This window comes from Podarcis raffonei, chromosome 13 (assembly GCF_027172205.1).
Source record: "Podarcis raffonei isolate rPodRaf1 chromosome 13, rPodRaf1.pri, whole genome shotgun sequence".
Lineage (NCBI taxonomy): Eukaryota > Metazoa > Chordata > Lepidosauria > Squamata > Lacertidae > Podarcis > Podarcis raffonei.
Window position 1 is genome coordinate 50,939,087 of NC_070614.1, and position 21,908 is coordinate 50,960,994.

The 21,908-nt window shown below is 49.1% G+C and overlaps 1 protein-coding gene across 1 annotated transcript; it reads left to right on the plus strand.

The window, feature by feature from the left end:
• Positions 1-401: 401 nt before the first annotated feature.
• LOC128400137 (hydroperoxide isomerase ALOXE3-like) lies at positions 402-20,902 on the plus strand. The gene is made up of 14 exons (XM_053362172.1): positions 402-609; positions 2,060-2,264; positions 3,479-3,563; positions 4,647-4,769; positions 6,274-6,377; positions 7,054-7,226; positions 9,930-10,073; positions 11,170-11,373; positions 12,403-12,489; positions 14,181-14,350; positions 15,788-15,909; positions 16,540-16,640; positions 17,540-17,710; positions 20,444-20,902. The coding sequence occupies exons 1-14, from the start codon at positions 460-462 to the stop codon at positions 20,621-20,623; spliced, it is 2,019 nt and encodes a 672-aa protein (XP_053218147.1). The 5' UTR covers positions 402-459; the 3' UTR covers positions 20,624-20,902.
• The last annotated feature ends 1,006 nt before the right edge of the window (positions 20,903-21,908 follow it).

Here is a 21,908-nt window from a genome sequence, read left to right on the forward strand (position 1 = left end):
TCTGAAGCTCAACATCAAAAAAACGAAGATCATGGCCACTGGGCCCATCACCTCCTGGCAAATAGAAGGGGAAGAAATGGAGGCAGTGAGAGATTTTACTTTCTTGGGCTCCATGATCACTGCAGATGGTGACAGCAGTCACAAAATTAAAAGACGCCTGCTTCTTGGGAGAAAAGCGATGACAAACCTAGACAGCATCTTAAAAAGTAGAGACCTCACCTTGCCAACAAAGGTCCGTCCCAGGTGAGCGTGCGTGGGAGTCAGGAGGGGCTGACTCCTGTTCACTCCCAAATTCTCTTCCAAGCATCAACCCTGCAAGGCGGAGCAGTGGGGGAACTGGCTGGGCTTCTCCTTTGAACAGCCAGACTCTGGGTGGGAAGCAGGAGGAGGGAGAGGGAAAATAAAAACTTCGCTGGCTTTCATCAAGGTTTCTGGAAAAGTCCCGCAGCTGCAGTGTCCATGGCTAGTACCTACAAAATCCGGGTTGCCACAGGCAACTACCTGTGTGCAGGGACCATGGATTCGATCTCCATCACTTTGGTGGGGTCTCGAGGGGAGAGCCCCAAAACCCAGCTGGATAAATGCGGCAAAGACTTTTCGCCTGGAGAGGTGAGTGCTTTGGGTTTTCGAAAGCTCCTGCCTAGCTCAGCAACACTGATTTCAGCAGGATTTTAGCTCAGCCCTAATTTTTCATTTCATTTCAGTTTTACTTCATGTACGGCCTTTCTATGTTACTATACACAAGGCGGTTCACAGCAACAAAATATACAGCAAAGAACGCACACCTTATAATCATCTGATCCAATACAAAAAGTCATAACGAAACGTAACTTTAAAATGGAATGAAATAAAGTAATACGCAATAACCTATTAGGGACACGGGTGGCGCTGTGGGTTAAACCACACAGCCTATCACTTGCCGATCAGAAGGTTGGCGGTTCGAATCCCTGCAACAGGGTGAGCTCCCATTGCTTAGTCCCTGCTCTTGCCAACCTAGCAGTTCGAAAGCACATCAAAGTGCAAGTAGATAAATAGGTACCACTCTGGCGGGAAGGTAGATGGCATTTCCGTGCGCTGCTCTGGTTTGCCAGAAGCGGCTTAGTCCTGCTGGCCACATGACCCAGAAGCTGTATGCCGGCTCCCTCGGCCAGTAAAGCAAGATGAGCGCCGCAACCCCAGAGTCGACTACGACTGGACCTAATTTTCAGGGGTCCCTTTACCTTTACCTAATAACCTATTAGAATATAATAGTGCACGATAAAATTAACTCTCAAAACATCAAACAGACACTCAGCAATGACAATAAACAATGATCAATACAAAGGACTGAAAGGCACAATGCATAAAATACCACGGTGCATGCAAAACCATGTAAAAGGATCAAATTGAGAAAGAAAGGCAACATCCAAAATGATTTTTTTAAAAAAAAAAAATCTATTAATTCCACTGCTCCCTTCCCAGCTGCTTCTGCTGTTCTGATAGCCTAGCGATGGGCTAAACCTTCGTGTAGATGGGGTGAGCAGGTGGAGAGATAAAGTCAGAACTGATTTATTGTGTAAGAACACTTTTGGGTTGGGTTAACTCTCAGGCTTACTGCCGGAATCCTTTAAGAAAGTCCTGTGTCCTTTTGCCGGAGGGGAAGGCGGTTGCGAAAACACCACCTTCTTTGCGTTTCACAGCCTCTTCCGGTTGCCATGATGCCTTAAACAATGGCTAGGCAAACTAAGGCCTGGGGGCCAGATCCGGCCCAGTCGCCTTCTGAATCCGGCCTGCAGACGGTCCGGGAATCAGCATGTTTATCCATGAGTAGATTGTGTCCTTTTATTTAAAATGCATCTCTGGGTTATTTGTGGGGTCTGCCTGGTGTTTCTACATGAGTAGAATGTGTGCTTTTATTTAAAATGCATCTCTGGGTTATTTGTGGGGCATAGGAATTCGTTCATTTTTCCCCCTTCAAAATATATTCCGGCCCCCATAAGGTCTGAAGGACAGTGGACCAGCCCCCTGCTGAAGACGTTTGCTGACCCCCTGCCTTAAACTCTCCCCTTCTGCCTCTCAGGTGGGTGAATATGTGGTCCAAAGCGAACAGGACTTGGGCCCCATCCTGCTGGTCCGGCTGCACAAGGAGAAGTACAGCATCTTCCCTCAGACAAACTGGAACTGCAGCTATGTTGAAGTGGCCGCCCCCCAGGGAGAGACATATCGCTTCCCCTGCTACCAGTGGCTTCTGGGGTACCAGACCCTCGAGCTCAGAGAAGGAGCAGGTGAGAGACCCTGTCCGGCTTTCTGGTATTTCCACAGAGGGGAAGGAGCAACGCTTTTCTGGCTTGGCGTATCACACCCAAGACTTCCTTCCCACCCGATTAGCATTCCTCGTGGCCAAAGGCTCCGTGCTGCCACAGCCACCCACTCCATGAAGGATATATACAGTGGTACCTCAGGTTACAGACGTTTCAGGTTACAGACTCCGCTAACCAAGAAATAGTGCTTCAGGTTAAGAACTTTGCTTCAGGATGAGAACAGAAATCGTGCTCTGGCAGCACAGCAGCAGCAGGAGGCCCCATTAGCTAAAGTGGTGCTTCAGGTTAAGAACAGTTTCAGGTTAAGAACGGACCTCTGGAACGAATTACCGTATTTTTCACTCCATAAGACGCACTTTCCCCCTCCTAAAATGTAAGGGGAAATGTCTGTGCGTCTTATGGAGCGAATGCAGGGGGGAGGCAGGGAGGAAAAGCCCCTGCGGCTCTTGCGGGCTTTTCCCCAGGAGGGAGAAGGGACTGACGTGGCCAGTCAATCCTGTTTCCCTCCTCGTGTAAAAGCCTGCAGGAGCCGTGTGCTCCTTAAAGGGTGCGCGGCTCCTGTGGGCTTTTCTACGATGTGGGGGAATTCCCCCACCTCCCGCAAAAGCAGGGAGAAGGTCCCTGAGCTGCTCTTTGGGGCTGTGTGGGGGGGGCTAACCGGGCTTCCCCCTCCAGCCGCAAGAAGATCTGAGCTGGGGGGGGGATAATATTTTTTCCCTTGATTATTTCCCCCTCTGAAAACTGGGTGCGCCTTATGGTCAGGTGCACCTTATGGAGCGAAAAATACGGTAAGTACTTAACCCAAGGTACCACTGTATATATTTCATTGTAATTATGATTATTATTTACTCGCTCTTTAGCCAAAAAGGCTCCAGCTGCGGCTTACGAGGTCTGTGGCAAGGTAGTATCTGCCCTGAGGCTGACAATCTGAAAGTCAGGACACAAGAGGAAAAAGCGATGGGGAGGGAAGAGAAAGGGAAGCAAGCTCAGGCTTGAGTTCTGGAAGCGGCAGTCCTTACTAGAATTAGATCTCTGGTTCTCCAAAGACAGGGCTGTGGCCTCAAAGCTGGCCCTGGGTTCAGAGGGATGGAGCCAGGTTGCCAGAGAAAGCCCCGCCCTGCGATCTTTCCTCTCCCCCAAAACTCTCTTTCCATCCCACCCGCCTCTCTCCCCTCCAGCCAAAACCATTTGCATGGACAAGGAGAACGAGTTGCTCTTACAACATCGGAGAGATGAGCTGAGAGTGAAGCGACAGGCCTACAGGTAAGCAGATTTTGTGGCTAGCTCATCTGAATGGGCCAGGAGTCGGCTGCAGGGACGAGGCAATCTGTCAACATTGGGTTCTCTCAGGGCAGCGCCACATTGTACAATTTAAAGCACATTTCATGCATGGCTTCCCCCAAAGAGCGCATGCAGAATTTACCGTATTTTTCGCTCTATAGGACGCACCCGACCGTAGGACGCACCTAGTTTTAGAGGGGGAGAACAAGGAAAAAAATATCTCCCCCTCTCTGCTCAGCGCCCCTTCAGCGAAGCGGCAGGAGAAATGGAGCCCCTTCCCTTTCTCCTCCCGCTTGGCTGAAGGGGCGCTGCGCAGCTCTCCCTCTCTGCTGAAGCCAGGAGAGTCTTGCTCTCCCAGCTTCAGCAAAAGCAACACGTAGCCTCTGGAGCGCGGGGGGAGCGCTCCCTCTGCGCTTCGGAGGCTTCGCGTTGCTATCACTGAAGCCAAGGAGCCTGCATTCGCTCCATAGGACGCACACACAATTCCCCTTCATTTTTGGAGGGGAAAAAGTGCGTCCTATAGAGCGAAAAATACGGTAGGTTCCCGAGAATCTCAGCAACTTCCTAGTCCTCATGGTTGGCGTAATATGCTTGGCAGTGTGAAATCTCAGGAGCCGAACAAGATTTCAGGGCACTCCCTGAACCATACATTTGAAGCACTTCCTGCAAAGGAAACTGGGAGCTGTCCTTCGGCAAGGGTGCTGGGAATTGTAGCTCAGTGAGGGGGAACTATAGTTCCCAGGGTTCTTTGGGAGAAGTCGTGTGCGTTGAATCTATGGTGTGGCTCTCCCCAGAGTTTCTCATTTTCCCCATCTTTAGTTTTCCACATTTCCAAATCACTTTGGGGGGGGCTTTTTCTAAGTCCCTGTGAAAACTGAGCAGCATTTTATTGCAAAATTCCCTATACTCGTTTTTTTAAAGCACTTTTGAGTAATGCACACATTTCTGCAAGCAATTTTCATCAGATATAATGCACATTTGTATTTTTGCTGAGACGTTGATTTTTATGCAGTTTCCCCCCATTTATGGATTTTTGCAAACATTTATGTTTATTTGTTGGGGCAGATATAAAGAATATCAACCCGGCTGGCCCCAATGCCTAGATGTTGACTGCGTTGACAATTTGCATCCAAACGATCAGTATTCCTGCCGCCGATACAGTGCCTTCCGGGTGCAAATGGTGGCTTCGTAAGTATCTGTTGGGACATGGGCGGCAGAGGCTGGAGCTGGAGGAGGATGAGAGAGTTCCCCAGGATCTGAACTGGTGCAAAAATTCTGGTTCAACTGTTTTGATCATAGCAAATTTCTCGCCCTGACCTCGCCACTGTGATCCATGCGATGGTCACCTCCAGAGTGGATTATTGTAACTCGCTCTACGCGGGGCTGCCCTTGAGACTGACCCAGAAACTCCAGCGGGTGCAGAATGCCGCAGCGAGACTCCATACGGGGTCCTCGCTGCGAGATCACATTTACCCAGTGCTATACCAGCTGCACTGGCTCCCGGTGGAGAACAGGATCAGGTTTAAGGTGCTGGTTTTAACCTTCAAATGGGACGCGGGTGGCGCTGTGGGTTAAACCACAGAGCCTAGGACTTGCCGATCAGAAGGTCGGCGGTTCAAATCCCCGTGACGGGGTGAGCTCCCGTTGCTCGGTCCCAGCTCCTGCCAACCTAGCAGTTCCAAAGCGCGTCAAAGGGCAAGTAGATAAATAGGTACTGCTCCGGCAGGAAGATAAACAGCGTTTCCGTGCGCTGCTCTGGTTCACCAGAAGCAGCTTAGTCATGCTGGACACATGACCCGGAAGCTGTACGCCGGCTCCCTCGGCAAATAAAGCGAGTTGAGCGCCATGACCCCAGAGTCGGTCACAACTGGACCTAATGGTCAGGGGTACCTTTACCTTTAACCTTCAAAGCCCTATATGGCCTAAGACCCTCGTACCTACGGGACCGCCTCTCCTGGTATGCCCCGCGGAGGAACTTACGGTCTTCAAACAAAAACATCTTGGAGGTCCCAGGCCACAGGGAGGTTAGGCTGGCCTCAAACAGAGCCAGGGCTTTTTCGGCTGTGGCTCCGATCTGGTGCAACGCTTTGCCACAAGAGACTATGGCCCTGCGGGACTTGACATCTTTCCGCAGGGCCTGCAAGACAGAGCTGTTCCACCAGGCCTTTGGCCAGGGCACAGCCTGACTCCCTCCTTTGGCAATCCTCACAGAACTCTAGCCCAATGGTTGCCATTAATCTGATTTGAATTAATTTTATAATGAAATGATTTTAGAATGTTTTATCATTTTACTGTTGTTAGCCACTCTGAGCCCGGTTTTGGCTGGGGAGGGCGGGATATAAATAAATTTTTTATTATTATTATTATTATTATTATTATTATTATTATTATTATTAGATTTTAAATGTACCGACAAGGGAACAACTGTGGATTGGCAAGAATGTGCCTGTGTGTGGAATAAGCTGTGGAAGTATAAAATTCCCAGCCTTTTTGCCATTGAGGCTTGTAGAGCAGACAGGAACTCAACAGGTGAAGTTCCTCCCTATCATGCTTATCTATGCTGTGGGAAGTATCTATGCTGTAGCTGTTTTATTTCTGCCAGTCATTTTGTGTGGGGCAGAAGCAAGGCGAGCTTTGGAGACCCAGTTTCGACCACTCTTCAATACGTTTTATTTTCCTTTCTGAATGCCAGAGAAGTTGAGCTGAAGCTGAAGGGCTTGCTGGATTGTAAGAATTCTTGGCGGAAGCTGGAAGATGTACGGAGGGCTTTTTGGTTTTATCGATCCCCTGTTTCAGGTCAGTATCTTCATAAAGACAGCAAGTTCCTCTGGCTGAGATTCCCAGGAGCCTAAATTCTGCACCTGCTACCATAGTCTAAGCCTTTTTCTGTGGCCACACAGAATCCTGCCATACATGCAGACCTATTAGACCCACTCGGTCCAGTATACCTGAAGGAGCGTCTCCACCCCCATCGTTCAGCCCCCCTAAGGTCCAGCTCTGAGGGCCTTTGGCGGTTCCCTCCCTGCAAGAAGCCAAGTTACAGGGAACCAGGCAGGGGGCCTTCTCGGTGGTGGCGCCCGCCCTGTGGAACGCCCTCCCACCAGATGTCAAAGAGGAAAAAAACTACCAAACTTTTAGAAGACATCTAAAGGCAGCCCTGTTTAGGGAAGCTTTTAACGTTTAATAGGTTATTGTATTTTAGTGTTTTGTTGGAAGCCGCCCAGAGTGGCTGGGGGGACCCAGCCAGATGGGTGGGGTATAAATAATAAATTGTTATTATTATTATTATTATTATTATTATTATTATTATTATTATTATTATTACTTTATGGATGGGAGGAACTGAAGACTCAAGGACTTTTGCGGTTCATCCCATCTGCCCCTACCTCTGAATAAAGGCCTCCTCTAGCACACCCACCAAAGGAAATCTGCCCTCTCTGATACCTTACCGAGGACATCTCTGTGTCCCCAGAATATGTCAGCACGCACTGGGACGAAGATGCTTTCTTTGGGTACCAGTATCTCAACGGAGTGAATCCCGTCGTCATCCGGCGCTGCACCGAGATCCCAGCCAATTTCCCCGTCACACATGAGATGGTTGCCAAATCCTTGGAGAAGCACTCCACCCTGGAGGAGGAGCTGAAGGTAAGAAGACAGGGCTGGCCCCCACACCTTCCAAACACAGCCTCACAAAGTCCTCAGCTGCGATCAGGGATACCCTTCGCTCTGTCCTCTCGCTTTGTTCCTTTTTCGTGAATTGTTGAGCCCACTCTGCTTTTGCTGCTAGTTCTCTTTTGCAATTTTGATGCTCTTTCGTAAGATTCCGTAATTGTCATTTAAAGCTTTGGTTGTTTGCATTGTCTCCAATAATTTCACATAGTTTTGCTACAGACTTGGGATGTATGAGTCAATGAAAAGAAGATACCATTTATATTATATATTTGCAGGCCCATGAGCTAACCCTGTCCATTTCCGAGCACAGTTAAAAGTGTTGGTGCTGACCTTTAAAGCCCTAAACGGCCTTCGTCCTGTATACCTGAAGGAGCGTCTCCACCCCCAACATCCTACCTGGACACTGAGGTCCACCTCCGAGGGCCTTCTGGTGGTTCCCTCGCTGTGAGAAGCCAAGTTACAGGGAACCAGGCAGAGGGCCTTCTCGGTGGTGGCGCCCGCCCGGTGGAACGCCCTCCCGTCAGATGTCAAAGAGAAGAACAACTGCCAGACTTTTACAAGACACCTGAAGGCAGGCAGCCCTCTTTAGGGAAGCTTTTAATGTTTAATAGACTACTATATTTTAATATTCTGTTGGAAGCCGCCCAGATATTATTATCATTATTACTTGGGGCCCTTCCCCCCCTATAAAGGAAGAGACCAGACAACAAGGTATGGGTTCGAATTGGCCACAACTTTATTGAATTCAGATGTAGGCAACCTGGAAATGGCCTTGGAAGGTATTCCTCTCAACCCCACGAGGGGCTGAGGATGTGGAGGAAGAAAGTTGCAATGTGAGGGGACTGCAAAGCGTGAACTTACACAGCGCACCCACGCACAGCACCGGATTGTGAGTTTGGCCTACTTGCCGCCGCTCTAGGGCCAGGGACTCCCACAAACACCCTTTAACGCAGCCTTTCTCAACCTGTGGGTCCCCAGATGTTGTTGAACTACGACTCCCATCACCCCTAGCTAGCAAGGCCAGAGCTCAGGGATGATGGGAGTTGTAGTCCAACAACATCTGGGGGACCCACAGGTTGAGAACCGCTGCTTTAACGGGACCTGCAAAAACGCCGTGGCATGGGGGGTGCATGAGATGCCACCCCCTTTCACTCGAAGATAGACTAAAGGATACCTAACATGAGTCTTGGCCGAGGACCGGCCCCTAAACGTACTCCCAGGCCACACCCCCACTGGCAGCCCATTGCCCCACCAGGTGGGGGGGCCAAGCCCGCAGTTACCTGGTGGGTGACACCTGGCCAGGTGGCACTGCTCGGGGCCACAGACTCCGCCCACCTGTTGGGAAGGGGTGAGCAGGAATTTCCAGTTCTAATAAGACATCACAAAATACCTCCAAGTTTAAATAAATATAGAAACATATATATTTTTCAGATGTCCTTTTTATGTTGAGATTCTTAGAGACACCATTGATCCTTTGCTGAAGAGGCTCGCCGATCTTTCAGACAAGTCTAAACTTAATTCTCTCCTCTTAGGCAAAGATCACAAGGCATCCTGGCTGGTAGCCAGATTCTGCGCCCAGATTTGTAGGCATATATCATCTTCTAGAATAAAATAGTTTACTAGGGAAATGCTGAAGTTGCCCTTTGGGGCGCCTCAGGGTCAATTTCTTACGGTAGCCCAAATCTCAGTTGTACGGGTGTATGTATATATCTCAATTTTAACTCATGAGCTATTGCTGCAATCTGCTCCAATTGTATATTTTATCTTTATGAACGCTGTTTTTCTTGTTATGTTATGTGAGCTGGTCTTTGACTGTAATAAATTATCTATCTATCTAAATATAGAAAGGTAAACAGTTTCTCATTACAAATCTTCAGATAACCCTACCAGTGTTGTTAATTGCTTACAACGATCCTCCAAATATCATATAAATTTGCTCCAGTGCTTGATCGTGCTGGTTACAGATTTTCCCCGTCAGCTTTGCCAGTTCCTCAAAGTCCATCATTTTCATCTTCCACTCTTCTTTCGTTGGTATTTCTTGCTGTTTCCATTTTGGGGCTAAAAGGGTTCTTGCCGCTGTTGTTGCATACATGAACAGTCTTTTATCTTCCCTTGGTATCTCTTCACCTGCTATACCCAGTAAAAAGGCTTCTGGTTTTTTTTAACAAAAGTGGTTTTGAACATTTTCCTTAACTCATTATATATCGTTTCCCAGAAAGCCTTTACTAGATAGATGCCATTTTTCATTTTGAAGGTGTATTATTGTCCTACCTCACCCCTCTGTCCTATTAATGGAAGGCTTTGACTTACAGAGGGGACGCGGGTGGCGCTGTGGGTTAAACCACAGAGCCTAGGACTTGCCGATCAGAAGGTCGGCAGTTCGAATCCCCGCAACAGGGTGAGCTCCCGTTGCTCGGTCCCTGCTCCTGCCCACCTAGCAGTTCGAAAGCACGTCAATTGCAAGTAGATAAATAGGTACCACTCCAGCGGGAAGGTAAATGGCGTTTCCGTGCTGCTCTGGTTCGCCAGAAGTGACTTAGTCATGCTGGCCACATGACTTGGAAGCTGTACGCCAGCTCCCTCGGCCAATAAAGCGAGATGAGCACCGCAACCCCAGAGTCGTCCGCAACTGGACCTAATGGTCAGGGGTCCCTTTACCTTTACCTTGACTTACAGAAGGGCACCATCTTCCTCATCGACTGCCAGATTCTGGAAGGCGTCCCGGCCGCCAAACTGAACGGTTCCCTCCAGCATATCTCCGCTCCTCTCTGCCTCCTGCACTCGACTCCCCTGGGGGAAATGATCCCCATTGCCATCCAGGTAACGCCCGTCTCCCTCTGGGGTGGCAAATTCCACTAAGCCCCCCACCCCTCGGAGCTGGAGGGATTAATTTTCTTCCTCACCCTCTTTCTTCCGCCCCACCCCCTTGTACCACAACATTCAGTCTCTTCTGTTATTTCAGTTCCGACGAAACATCCCAGAGCAATTAACAATAAAAACAGATTTTTTTAAAAGAAAAGGATGTTTTCAAATCGAGGGCAGAGTCGGACTGGAACCGTTGCTTCAAAAGGCATGTTGAGAAAAGTAGACATGTTCGTTTCAATGGGTCTGTCCCGAGTAGGGCTTAGTTGACTACAACGCTTTGGTTTACTAGCAGGGGTCAGCAAACTTTTTCAGCAGGGGGCCGGTCCACTATCCCTCAGACCTTGTGGGGGGCCGGACTGTATTCTGGAAAAAATATATGATGAATTTCTATGCCCCACAAATAAACCAGAGATGCGTTTTAAATAAAAGCACACATTCTACTCATGGAAAAACACACTGATTCCCGGACCGTCTGGGGGCCAGATTTAGAAGGTGATTGGGCTGGATCCGGCCCCCGGGCCTTAGTTTGCCTACCCATGGTTTAGAGCAAACTTTTTTCAAAGAGGGCCAGATTGGATGAAGTGAAGGGCCGTGAGAGTTGTTGAACTTTTTTTAGGGCTGAAGTCATTGAGGTTTTGGGGGATTTTACCCGTGGAAATAAACTGCCACAGGGGCCAGATTAAACCGATTAGGCCCCCGAAATGGACTTTGGATATGCCTGGTTTAGAGGAAAAAGATTCCTGGCTTTGTGCCGTTGCCTCATGGACGGGGGCCTGGTGGGTGAATAGTTTCGTACAACTCAGAAGTGCAAACATATTCCTACGGAAGCCTGCCTGCAAAAAAATATGGGTTTACTCCGTGTTGACCTGCGACACCATTTTCACTTCCCTCTCAAGCATAGCTGTCAACTTTTCCCTTTTCTTGCAAGGAATCCTATTTGGAATAAGGGGATTTCCCTTAAAAAAAGGGAAATGTTGACAGCTATGCTCCCAAGGGACTAGTAACTTGCTCTCGAAAAACAACGGCCTCAACAATGCTTTTCTGTTTCCAGCTCACCCAGCAACCCGGACCAGAGAGCCCCGTCTTCTTGCCCACCGATTCGGAGTGGGACTGGGCGCTGGCAAAGCTCTGGGTGCGAAACAGCACTTTCCACATCCACGAGGTGCTCACCCACCTGCTGCAAACCCACCTGGTGGTGGAAGTCTTCCTGCTGGCCACCCTGCGGCAACTGCCCATGTGCCACCCGGTGCACAAGGTGGGTGTGGGTTGCAGGGAGGGCCGGCTCTGCCGTTGGGCAGCGTGAGGTGGCTGCCTCAGGCGGTACATTCTGAGAGGCGGTGGTGCCCCATAGCTCTTCCTCCTGAGCTCCCTGGCCCTCTCCTTGGAGAAGAGAGCTGTGTCTCACACCTCTAGGTAAAGGGACCTGAAATATCCTCAGAGTCGAGTGTGGATTTCATGCTCTTTATGCAGCTCATAGTGGTGAGGAGGAATGGAAGTTCCCCCAGAATGTCTGCTTTATATACATTATTTACACAATGGGCCCCACGTGATTGGCTAATTCCGGGATTCACCTGTAGGCCAATCAGGTTGCGGATTCACTTCCACCTGGAGCTGGATTGGGTGGCTCCTGTGGACCAATCAGACTGCTGCATTCTGAATCCTATTCTAGGACCAATCAGACTGCTGCATTCTGAATCCTATTGTTCTAGGACCAATCAGACTTCTGCCTTTTGGATCCTATTCAACGCAGTACATAACAGGACCCCTGACTGTTAAATCCAGTCGCGGACGACTCTGGGGTTGCGGCGCTCATCTCGCTTTACTGGCCGAGGGAGCCGGCGTTTGTCCACAGACAGTTTTTCCGGGTCATGTGGCCAGCATGACTAAGCCGCTTCTGGCGAAACTAGAGGAGCGCACGGAAACACCATTTACCTTCCCGCCAGAGTGGTACCTATTTATCTACTTGCACTTTTGATGTGCTTCCGAACTGCTAGGTTGGCAGGAGCAGGGACCGACCAACGGGAGCTCACCTCGTCGCGGGGATTCGAACCGCCGACCTTCCGATCAGCAAGCCCTAGGCTCTGTGGTTTAACCCACAGCGCCACCCGCGTTGGGGTCCCTTACAATTCTGCAATTCTATGAAAATATTTGTGGAGGGTGGATATACCCAGAGTTGGCCTGAGCAAGGTTTGGGGAAGGGGATGATCTCGCCTCTCCCTTGGGCTTCCCCCGCCCTCTGTGACCTCCTTTCTCTGATCTTGTTTTATTTCTCTCTCACCTGCAGCTGTTAATCCCACACTTCAGATATACGCTCCATATCAACGTCCTGGGAAGGGGGAACCTCTTTGCTCCAGGCGGCCTCATAGACCTGGTAAGCGCAGATTTGCTTAACCCTTAGTAGTCTGATCCTGGGGGCAGTTGCCCACGATGAAGACTTTGCCCCACATATGGGAAATAAACTGTTAATAATAATAATAATAATAATAATAATAATAATAATAATAAATATTATTTATACCCTGCCCATCTGGCTGGGTTTCCCCAGCCACTCTGGGCGGCTCCCAACAGAATATTAAAAACACGATAAAACATAAAACTGTATTCTGCTCTGGTCAGACCCCACCTGGAGTACTGTGTCCAGTTCTGGGCACCACAGTTCAAGAAGGACACTGACAAACTGGAACGTGTCCAGAGGAGGGCAACCAAAATGGTCAAAGGCCTGGAAACGATGCCTTATGAGGAACGGCTAAGGGAGCTGGGCATGTTTAGCCTGGAGAAGAGGAGGTTAAGGGGTGATATGATAGCCATGTTCAAATATATAAAAGGATGTCATATAGAGGAGGGAGAAAGGTTGTTTTCTGCTGCTCCAGAGAAGCGGACACGGAGCAATGGATCCAAACTACAAGAAAGAAGATTCCACCTAAACATTAGGAAGAACTTCCTGACAGTAAGAGCTGTTCGACAGTGGAATTTGCTGCCAAGGAGTGTGGTGGAGTCTCCTTCTTTGGAGGTCTTTAAGCAGAGGCTTGACAACCATATGTCAGGAGTGCTCTGATGGTGTTTCCTGCTTGGCAGGGGGTTGGACTCGATGGCCCTTGTGGTCTCTTCCAACTCTATGATTCTATGATTCTATGATCAAACATTAAAAACATCCCTAAACAGGGCTGCCTTCAGATGGCTTCTAAAAGTCAGATAGTTGTTTATTTCCTTGACATCTGGTGGGAGGGCGTTCCACAGGGTGGGCACCACCACCGAGAAGGCCCTCTGCCTGGTTCCCTGTAGCTTTGCTTCTCGCAGGGAGGGAACCGCTAGAAGGCCCTCAGAGCTGGACCTCCGTGTCCAGGCTGAACGATGGGGGTGGAATATGCACAGCTTGCAGACTTAACATAGAATGAGAGAACAAGAAGAACATATATTTAGAGAAGATTGGAAAGCGTTTATTGAATATATGGGAAATAACTGTGTACAGCTGAAAACGCTGGCAGCATTGAGATAAATTCAATAGCGCAAATAAGTTTTGATGGACGTAATAATGGAAGACTGAATGGTATAGTTTTTGTAGATTATGCAGGGTTTTTTGATATGTAACATGAACCATGAAAAGAGAAGAAGGGAAGTCATTGATATCTTAAGGATGTAAGAAAGAGTACTTTAAACTGTAAAACAGAAAATTTAATAAAAAAATTATATACCAAAAAAACCCATAATCATAATAGCAGCAATAATAATAATAATAATATAATGAATACACTTTGGAATTCCCTGCCTTAAGCAGGCGCTTTCCTGTTTCTGAGCTCAGCAGCTTACCTGCTCCATATACCATCCAACTTTTTCAGACCCCAAACTGGGACATGTGTCTTCCGGAATGCTCTCCCAGGAGATTCTCGCGACCCGCACCTCTCTGCCCCCCCAGGTGCTTTTTAAGCACAAGAGCAGCCAAAACGGCTGCCATGATCTCTCATGAAAAAACGAGATGTCCCGTTTTTCCCAGGGCACTTGACAGCTTTGCATTTGCTGCACAGTGTTACATGCTCCTCAAAAAGGGCCTTTTCTCTCTCCCAGGCCATGGCCACGGGCTTCCACGGTCTGTCACACCTGCTGGCTAAAGGTCTTTCGACGCTGACGTATACCACCCTCTGCCTCCCCGACGACCTCCGGGAGAGGGGGCTTGAGTCGCTCCCCGGCTACTACTACAAGGAGGACGGCATGAAGCTCTGGGAAGCCATCGAGAGGTGCGATCCAGGCTCTGCGAGGGCGGAGAGGGACAAAGCGGAAAGCGAGGGCAAGCCAGTACGTTTCCGAGCACAATTCAAAGTGTTGGTGCTGACTTTTAAAGCACTAAACGGCCTCAGTCCTGTATACCTGAAGGAGTGTCTCCACCTCCATCGTTCTGCCTGGACACTGAGGTCCAGCGCCGAGGGCCTTCTGGCAGGTCCCTCACTGTGGGAAGTGAAGTTATAGGGAACCAGGCAGAGGGCCTTCTCAGTGGTGGCACCCACCCTGTGGAACAACTACCAGACTTTTAGAAGACATCTGAAGGCAGCCCTCTTTGGGGAAGCTTTTAATGTTTAACAGACTACTGTATTTTAATACTTGGTTGGAAGCCGCCCAGAGTGGCTAGGGAAACCCAGCCAGATGGGCGGGGTATAAATAATAAATTATTATTATATTATTATTATTATTATAAGCCTTCCTGCTGGGGACACTGGGAGGGTTGCAGAGGCAGACCTCCAGCCCATCTCTTCAAATCCTGGAATTCCTAGACTTGGGAAGGAACAAGATTTAGACTATTGCTAAGTAGGTCGTGTCGTTTGCAAGCATAATCTCACTGGGGGAGAAGCCATCATTACGGACACACTTAGGTCAAGAGAGTCTCTCTGGCGCCTTCGTCGGTAAGATGGTTCAACCATCAGACATAACAGTCTGTGAGACTAGATGAAGCCAATGGTGGTCCATCTACTGCAGCATTCTCTTTTTACAGTGACCAATAATAATAATAATAATAATAATAATAATAATAATAATAATTGTATTACTTATACCCTGCCCATCTGGCCGGGCCTCCCCGTCCACTCTGGGCGGCTCCCAACAGAATATTAAAAACACGATAAAACATCAAACATTCAAAACTTCCCTAAACAGGGCTACCATCAGATGCCTTCTAAAAGTCAGATTATTTCCTTGACATCTGGTGGGAGGGCGTTCCACAGGGCAGGCACCACCACCAAGAAGGCCCTCTGCCTGGTTCCCTGTGATCTCACTTCTCGCAGGGAGGGAACCACCAGAAGGCCCTCGGAGCTGGACCTCAGTGTCCGGGCAGAATGATGGGGGTGGAGATGCTCCTTCAGGTCTACTGGGCCTTTGAGGCCGTTTAGGGCTTTCAAGGTCAGCACCAACACTTTGAATTGTGCTCGGAAAAATACTGGGAGCCAATGTAGGTCTTTCGGGACCGGTGTTATATGGTCTTGGCGGCCACTCCCAGTCACCAGTCTAGCTGCTACATTCTAGTCTAGCATGCCACAGTCATGCTTTGCCAGCTGGCGACTGATGGGAGTTGTAATCCCACACCTCCAGAGGCCAACAGAGTGGGCAGCGAGAGAAACTATTTTCTCCTCCTGCGCCCTCACCGGCCACTGCCACCGACTCTTTCCCTTCTCTCATTGCTGCAGTTTTGTGAAGGGCATTGTCCATCTCTACTACAAAAGTGACAGTTGTGTCAAGGAGGATCCTGAACTCCAGGCCTGGGTGGCTGAGATTTTCGATAAGTGCTTTTTCCATCGAGAGTCCTCTGGTAAGATCTGCTTCCCGCGTCCTCTTCATCGCGAGCTACAAAAATGGCCGTCGAACCCTGAATCGCCTCATGCTGCAACCACTTCTGGGCATAGCTGTCAACTGTCCCTTATTTGGTGGGAAAGTCCCTTATCCCAGCGCTGTGTCCTGCTGCTGTCCCTTATTGATGATGTCCCTTAGATTTCCCGGGTTTCAAAGAAAGCAGCTCCTCTCCCTCCCTCCCTGCCGGCCAGGGAGGAGGGAGGCTCCAACTGGGTTGCTTGGCTGCGTTGCTCACCCAATAAGGAGTCTGAGAACGACTGGGGGGTGGAGCTTGCATGCCTTGTGCCAATCAAATCGGCCGCATTGCCTGGGGACTCGCCTTTGCTCAGCACTTCCCAGCGGAGAGGTGACGGTGGTTTTCCTTGCTGCATCCCCTTTGCCGGGTTGCTGCGCTGTGGGAACCACCACTTGAGGCTTCGTTTGGCAGCTGGTTGGCTAAAATCCCTTATTTTGGCTGCTGAGCCCTTATTTTTGAGGCTGCTGGTCCCTTATTTTCAAATCTGTAAGTTGACAGCTATGCCTCTGGGGGAGGTTGTGGGGCTCAGTTGAGTGGGGTGGCATCTTGACCCCGATTTTGCTCTCCTTCCAGGCTTCCCTGAGCATCTAGAAACCATTGCCCAACTCACCAAATACCTCACCATGGTAATATTCACCTGCTCCATCCGCCATGCCAGCGTCAACAACGGCCAGGTGGGGGTCTTCATCTTTCTCCTGTTCTTTAACTCTGTGGAATGCAAATGATTGCATAGAGAGGGAAAGGAGAGGGAGAATTGTGTGTATGTGAGAAAGGGGGTGGGTCAGAACAGCACTCCTTATCCTCATGGAAGGGGACGCGGGTGGCGCTGTGTTCTAAACCACTGAGCCTCTAAACCACTGAGCCTCTTGGGCTTGCCGATCGGAAGGTCGGCGGTTCGAATCCCCGCAATGGGGTGAGCTCCCGTTGCTCGGTCCCAGCTCCCGCCAACCTAGCAGTTTGAAAGCATACCAGCGCAAGTAGATAAATAGGTACCTCTGTGGCAGGAAGGTAAATGGCATTTCCGTGCGCTGTGGTACTCCTCACAGTGTCCCGTTGCACCAGAAGCGGTTTAGTCCTGCTGGCCACATGACCCGGAAAGCTGTTTGCGGACAAACCCCGGCTCCCTCGGCCTGCAAGCGAGATGAGCGCCACAACCCCATAGTCACCTTTGACTGGACATAACTGTCCAGGGGTCGTTTACCTTTACCTATCCTCAAGCTCCTCAGATGTCATTGGACTCCAGTTCCCACCAGCCACAACCACCACAGCCAATGGCCAGGTGAAACAGGAGTGGTCTCCAGTAACATCTGGAGGGCACCAGGTTGGGGAGGAGTGGTGTAGACAATTCTGAACCAGGTGGGCCAAGGGATGGCATCCGTAGAAGGCAGTTTCCAATGCTGGTTCCCCAGCCTCACCCAATGGAGAATCTCCCTCCTTCCTCTGAGATTTAATCCCAGCGAACATGCTCTGTGGATCTCTCAGGTGACCCATCTCCCCAGGCAGAGGCGGAGGAAGGGTGCCAGGTATCTTTCGACCACCCAGGGCCCTCTAACCTCCAGCTCTCCTTCTCCAGTTTGACTTTGGCGCCTGGATGCCCAACTACCCCTCCTCCATGAGGAAGCCACCCCCGAAAATCAAGGGCAGGGCGACTTTCGAGAGCATCCTGGAGACTTTGCCGGACGTCGGCACCACCTGTAACACTTTGTTGCTCCTTTGGCTGCTTAGCAAGGAACCGGAGGATAGGGTAAGAGGAAGATGGGAGGGACATTGATGGAGGGTGTTTATTGGGTTGTTATTTTGATGATCTGTGTTGTGGTTTTATATTTTGATTTTGTTCGGTGAACCGCCCTGAGACCTCTGGGTACAGGGCGGTATATAAATTCAATAAATCAGTCATCATCAGGGGTCAGCAAACTTTTTCAGCAGGGGGCCAGTCCACTGTCCCTCAGACCTTGTGGAGGGCTGGACTATATTTTTTGGGGGAAATGAACGAATTCCTATGCCCCACAAATAACCCAGAGATGCATTTTAAATAAAAGGGCACATTCTACTCATGTAAAAACACACTGATTCCTGGACCGCCTGTGGGCCGGATTTAGAAGGCAATTGGGCCGGATCCGGCCCCCGGGCCTTAGTTTGCCTACCCATGATCATCATCATCATGGAATCTTGGAATTGTCGAGTTGGAAGGGACCCCAGGGTCATCTAGTCCAACCCCCCCCCCCCGCAATGTGGGAATCTCAACTAAAGCATCCATGACAGATGGCCACCTCCTTTTTATCACAGCACAGCCAGAGCAAGAAAAGGTGTATGCTGTATTCTGCTACAAAGCAACCAAAGGGCCAACCTGAACGAGACAGTGTCGAGTAGTGGTTAGCGCTGGACTAACTCAGCGATGAGGCTCCCTTGGTGAAGTTGGGCTAGTCATTCGGCCTGGCCTAACTTGCAAAGTTGTTGTTAGGGTAAAAGTGTGTTGAGGAGAAACCATGTATGCAGCTGCCATGAGCCCCTTGGAGGAAAAAGGGGGGGTGAAGGATGGGATTCAATTAAGTTTTACTCATTGAAATAACTGCACACAGTTATTCGGTTCAGCGAATCTGCTCTGAGGAAAACTTAGTTCAATACCACCCTAAATGTAATAATATTAGGAATGTTGGGAGTATTAGATTCAGTTCACATGTATCGGCAAAACTACCTAATTCACACTTTTTTGGGGGGTGGGGAACACAAGTCGAAATGCAGCCATCCATTGGAAGTTGTATTTCCCTGAATTTTGCAATGTGATCCTCTAGCCAAGCAAGCTGTTACAAAAATACAACACAATCATGTGAAAAATTGTATATGAGGCAAAATTTCACACAAAGAGTTTACATCAGGAGAAATCCGCCCCGAAATGCTGATTAATTTTCACGAGGAATTGCTTTTTATTTTTTTATTTTGATACTTTTGCAAATTCATGGAAATGTGAATAACTGAATTTTAGAATGGCAAAATGAGAAACTGAGAAAAACCAAAGCCGACAGATTCGCCCATCACTAAGTAATATAATCTGAAATTCATTTTATTTATTTAACAAATCTTACACGCGGCTTAGTAGAACAAAACACCTCTAAGCAATTTATTGTTTTCCTATAAAGTGGTTCAATTACTGCTCTGAATTTTATTGTGTTATTATCTTCCTTAGCCTTTGTTGCTGCTGCATGACGCTGCTGACTCATGTTAAGCTTGCGGTCTATTAAGACGCCTAGTTCCTTTTCACATGGTCTATACTTTTGTATAGGGTGGGGGTAGAGGGCACTGGGGACGAGTTTATGTGGGATGTAATCCACTGGGAGCAGTCAAGTACAACATTCCTTGTTTTCCTAGAGCGGACATGCAAGGGAATGTTTGGTCCAGTCAGTCGAAACTTCCTGTTCCTCCTGGCCTGGAGCATCCTTGCTTGCACATAGGACTAGTGGGTGGACATGGCCTTTCCTGACCTGGTAAAAGGACAAGGCATGCTGCCATTCCCCCTCTTTTCCATCTTCTTTTCATCCTGAGAAAGTTTGTAACTTTAAGCCTTAAGCCTGCCTTCAGGGATCACAATGTGCTCTGTCTGATCATGAGTAAACTTTCTTCTTATTGCTTATGAATATGACTGTGGTGTCTTTATTCTTTTATGAGGGATTCAAGGGGTTGTTGTTGTTGTTGAGTCGTTTAGTCGTGTCTGACTCTTCGTGACCCCCTGGACCAGAGCACGCCAGGCCCTCCTGTCTTCCACTGCCTCCCGCAGTTTGGTCAAACTCATGCTGGTAGCTTCGAGAACACTGTCCCACCATCTCATCCTCCGTCGTCCCCTTCTCCTTGTGCCCTCCATCTTTCCCAACATCAGGGTCTTTTCCAGGGAGTCTTCTCTTCTCATGAGGTGGCCAAAATATTGGAGCCTCAGCTTCAGGATCTGTCCTTCCAGTGAGCACTCAGGGCTGATTTCCTTCAGAATGGATCGGTTTGATCTTCTTGCAGTCCATGGGACTCTCAAGAGTCTCCTCCAGCACCAGAATTCAAAAGCATCAATTCTTCGACCATCAGCCTTCTTTATGGTCCAGCTTTCACTTCCACACATCACTACTGGGAAAACCATAGCTTTAACTATACAGACCTTTGTCAGCAAGGTGATATCTCTGCTTTTTAAGATACTGTCTTGTCTTACCAAGCAAATATTAGAACACATTTCAATCTGGACAAGCCAGATTGAATTGTGTATTGTCTTAAGAAACTCACAATAGTTTGCAACTAGCTTTCTGCTGTGTAAAGGGGACTGCACTCTGCTGTGTAAAGGAACTTGCTAATGCAAATTAGGAAGGATGTTAATAAACAATATATCCTCTCCTGCCACCCTGAACATTCCCACAGTTTATAGCACCAAGGGGGCAGTGGCCCCCAAAGGTTGGGAAACACCTTTTCTAGAACCTCACCCTCGTCTCTCGTCTCCCTCCAGAGACCGCTGGGGTGCTATCCTGATGAACATTTCACAGAAGAGGGGCCGAAGGAGGTAATCGCAGCTTTCCAGAACCGCCTGGCCCAGATCTCCATGGAAATTGAGGAGCGGAACCGGAGACTGCCTCTACCTTACCACTATCTCAACCCCCCGGAAGTAGAAAACAGCACGTCCATCTGAGCACAGCTGTCTCCCAGCCTGCTCTGCAAAGAGGCGCCTTGAAGACTAAGGTTCACAAAAGCCAGGGATGCCCTATGGACCTGCCACACCCCATAGCATTGAAACGTTGAACCTCCAAGTTGGGCTTTCAGGTCTGATGCTTTCAAGAGTGACCAGATCAGGCAGGAGAGTGGAGTTGTCCATCTTTTCCAGCTCTATTTTGTACGGCATTCACACCAAACACCGGTTGGTGCTACTGGTTGCTCCTGAAACTGCTCGCCTGCTCTTCCAAACACCCCCCCCCTCAAAATATTGGAGAAACTGCAGAACATCGCATGCTGATGGTCCATTCGAAATGCACCTTGGCCTCCTTTCTCCTGAACCCCTAGGAAATCTCAGGCCTCCAAGGCTAGATTTGGGACAGGTAGACGAAGTTGCATCTTAACCTAGTGGAACTGTGGGAAAGCCATTCCCATGGGAGGCAGTGATGGCTGTCAACTTGGGCAGCTTTGAAAAAGGAGCACACAGGTAGGTGGAGGATCAGGCTGTAAATGTCTGCGAAGCCTCGGTGGCTAGATTCTCCCTCCACTGTCAGAGGCGACGTGTCTCTGAAAACCAGTCGCTGGGGCTCATCTGTGGGGAGACCGCTGCTGCTGATCTCAGGTGCTGCTTGTGGACTTGCCCCCGGGATATCTATGTTAGGATATAGTTCCGTTCCACCTTAAAAGGAACAGGCATGACTGTTGTGTGTCACATGCCTGTTTACATTCCAGCACAGCTTGCTGGGAACTTCCATTGTATATTGCTTTTGCTATGCTGCTGTTTGCTTGGACACGAAGGGAAGGAGACATGTTTTTCCTTTGTTCCTGATGCTCAATAAACGCTTGTAAATAACGCTTACACATGTCTCTGTCTGCCACTTCCGTTGTGAGAAGTTGTTCACTCTGCTGATAAGAGCGTGCTCAGCTTCTGAAAGCTTCTGAGGCTCGAGTCACTGATTGATGCTGTTCTGAGAACCGGAGTTCACCCAGCCGCTGGCCGGTGGCTGGAGCCAGCTGGGGGCCTGCCAAATGCCCCCGTCTCCCCTGACTCTTCTCAACAATCTGCTTGGCTGCTTTGAGAACACGATGGTGGGCCTAGATGAGTTTCATCTGACCGAACATGTGCTCTTCCTTCCTTCCTAAGTTTCGCTAGCTTCAAAAACAACCGGTTTTCCAACTTGTGCACCAGTTGCTCTTATCTTTGGCCACTTTCCCCCTGTGTTTCTAGGGAGCGACTAATAAACATTTCCCTTTCAAGCTTGCCT